Source organism: Anabas testudineus, chromosome 1 (assembly GCF_900324465.2).
Source record: "Anabas testudineus chromosome 1, fAnaTes1.2, whole genome shotgun sequence".
Classification (NCBI taxonomy): domain Eukaryota; kingdom Metazoa; phylum Chordata; class Actinopteri; order Anabantiformes; family Anabantidae; genus Anabas; species Anabas testudineus.
The window spans coordinates 4,294,516-4,297,016 of NC_046610.1; the positions used below are offsets into that span (position 1 = coordinate 4,294,516).

Consider the following 2,501-nt stretch of genomic DNA (forward strand, 5'->3'; position numbering starts at 1 on the left):
TTAAAATAATACGTTATTACACTAGTAGTGGTAAAAGTTGTTTCATTTTAAGACAAGTGTACTAAAATATAGTGTAATCAGCTTTAAGCTGAACTTCAGTATCACTAAAACAACAATTTGCATAATTAAAATTGTGCCAAAATTACACATTCAATGTCAACAAAATGTGGTGAGTGCATCAAAAAAGCACAACTTAATCTTAATCTTCATCTGGGTAAACTCTCACATTTTTATTAAAACAACATCAAATGAAGAATTCTTGTTCTGTATTTTATATAATGTTTATTCTGGAAGAGTTTCATTACTCTTAACCACAACCAAAAAGACCACATCCCTTCTATTCACTGCTGATATTGTCTGTGATCCATTTTTCATAATCTGGATGGCAGAGGTCCATAAATGCAGCTGGTCTACGACATACTCTTTGATTCCCAAAAGAAATGACACCATAGATCATGTTGTTGGCTACCACTCCTCCACCAGAGTCGCCCTGTGAGAAAAAGTAGAAATTAGAATGTTTGTGATGAAGTTGTGTCACATTTATTTCCGTTAAATATTGGCGTGTTTTTAGAACTTTTTTCAAACTTAGAAATCATGAAAACTCACAGGGCATGTATCCACTCCAGTAGCAGCACCACAGAACCAATGTTGATACTTCATATTCTTGTAGAGCTCTATTGTGTCTGGATTATTACTGTTCTTCAGACTGTTTTTATAAGTTGAACAGTCAACAACATCCATTTCTGCACATTGAAGAGTTTGTGAAGCTGGGCCATCTAAAGAAAAAACAAAAGAGTCAAAGACACAAAATGAATCACATCAAAACAACATTAGACAGACAAACAAATATTTAACCTTTTAAATTAGTTCAGTAATGTTATCAACTCACGTTTAATATTATTAGCATTTGGAGTAGTGGGACCATGTGTGATTAAAATGTAAAAACAAATAGCTTTAAACCACACAACAGATCTCCTGACGATTTTAGGTATAAATACCTAGTGTGAAAAAATGCTTTTAATTTTCCCTTAATAAAACAAAAATGCTCAAAACATAAAATATATTTATGTTGCTTGCATGCTGAATGACAAAAGCATTTAACTTAACAGAAAAACATACATCCGTACATATTTCTTTTACTACTCACTTAGTTGGACGATTTCTACAGTTTGGAAGATTGACAGGTGTGATATTTGTTACTGTCTGAGAAAGTTTCAGTAGCATTATGTCATGGTCCTCCTGTCCAATGCTGCTTCTGTTTTTGTAGATCTTATGTTCTGTTATTGTTGATTGATGTGATTGTGGTAGATGTATAGACCTGTAGGTAAATATACACATAGAGTTTACAGTTTATAATTGTACTGGACATTACAATTATTCCTAGCATTTTTATATATGTCTATCAAATAACATTTTTATTGAGTTTGACTGATTCAACACAGTTAAAGCACAACAAAAATTATTTGGGGGTATTTACAGGTTTGAGATTTTTATAAATAATTGTATACAATGAATGTTGATGCATTACAGGTATTAACTTTACCATCCATCTATCCAGCAGTGAGCTGCTGTTAGAATCCACTGGTTACTGATCAGAGAGCCTCCACAGAGGGCCTCATGTGTTCCATTGGTAAAGTTCAATTTCACATGGTACAGGCGGTCGTTTGGGCCACAGTCTCTACCTCCAATGATTCTTTTCTGTAAGTCCATGCTGACTGTGACATCTGAAAGAGAAAGTTATCTATTGTGAGTCATAAGTTAGCTGTTGCTAATCAACTCAAGAACAACGTAGTCAGCAAACAGAAAGAGGTGACAGCCCATTGGAAGAACAGCTCGGCTAACTACAAGTGACTGTCATTGTTTAGAACAAGATTTTTTTTTAAATTAGCCACAAAAAATAACAACCAAACAAGGTTAGCCAACCAGGATTTACTTAAAAAGACACTAGTGCAACTCTAACATAAAATTTAAAAATGTTATTAAAATCCTGACAAACTAGCAAGAGTGATGTGATGGATCAGAGAACGATAACATGGTCACATTTAAAAACATATTATGGCTAAAATATAAAATGTAGAATAACCACAATGTGATTGTGTTTTAAATCAATTATTGAGATAAATATATTAAAATATAAAATGTATGGAAGAGTCCAGAAATGAAACGTGCACAATAATTTCAAACTCACCAGCCCACAGCAAAAGAAGTACCAGTACCAGATGAGACACTGCCATCATTCAACTTCCAACGACTGCTGTCCTGGTGTGCTTAGCAGCACTAATTAAATTCTCTTCACACTCTTATGTTAGCCGTGAAACCTCCAATCACCTTGAGAAGATTTATCAGTGAATTCCCATTGGTTATAGAGTGCTGCACAATTATGCAAAGTTTAGACACCTGTCGTTTCCAGTTAGTGTCTGTATGAGAATAGCAGTGCAGTACAAACAGAATAGTTGTGTTCTTTGTAATCATCTTATTAATATACAATACCTTTGGTGTCT

At 33.9% G+C, this 2,501-nt stretch overlaps 1 protein-coding gene across 1 annotated transcript; it reads right to left on the reverse strand.

The window, feature by feature from the left end:
- Positions 1-337: 337 nt before the first annotated feature.
- On the reverse strand, positions 338-2,234 carry LOC113161801 (trypsin-like). The gene is made up of 5 exons (XM_026359604.1): positions 2,189-2,234; positions 1,544-1,724; positions 1,167-1,318; positions 607-776; positions 338-490 (listed from the first exon to the last, which is right to left on the reverse strand). The coding sequence occupies exons 1-5, from the start codon at positions 2,232-2,234 to the stop codon at positions 338-340; spliced, it is 702 nt and encodes a 233-aa protein (XP_026215389.1).
- Between the last annotated feature and the right edge of the window lie 267 nt (positions 2,235-2,501).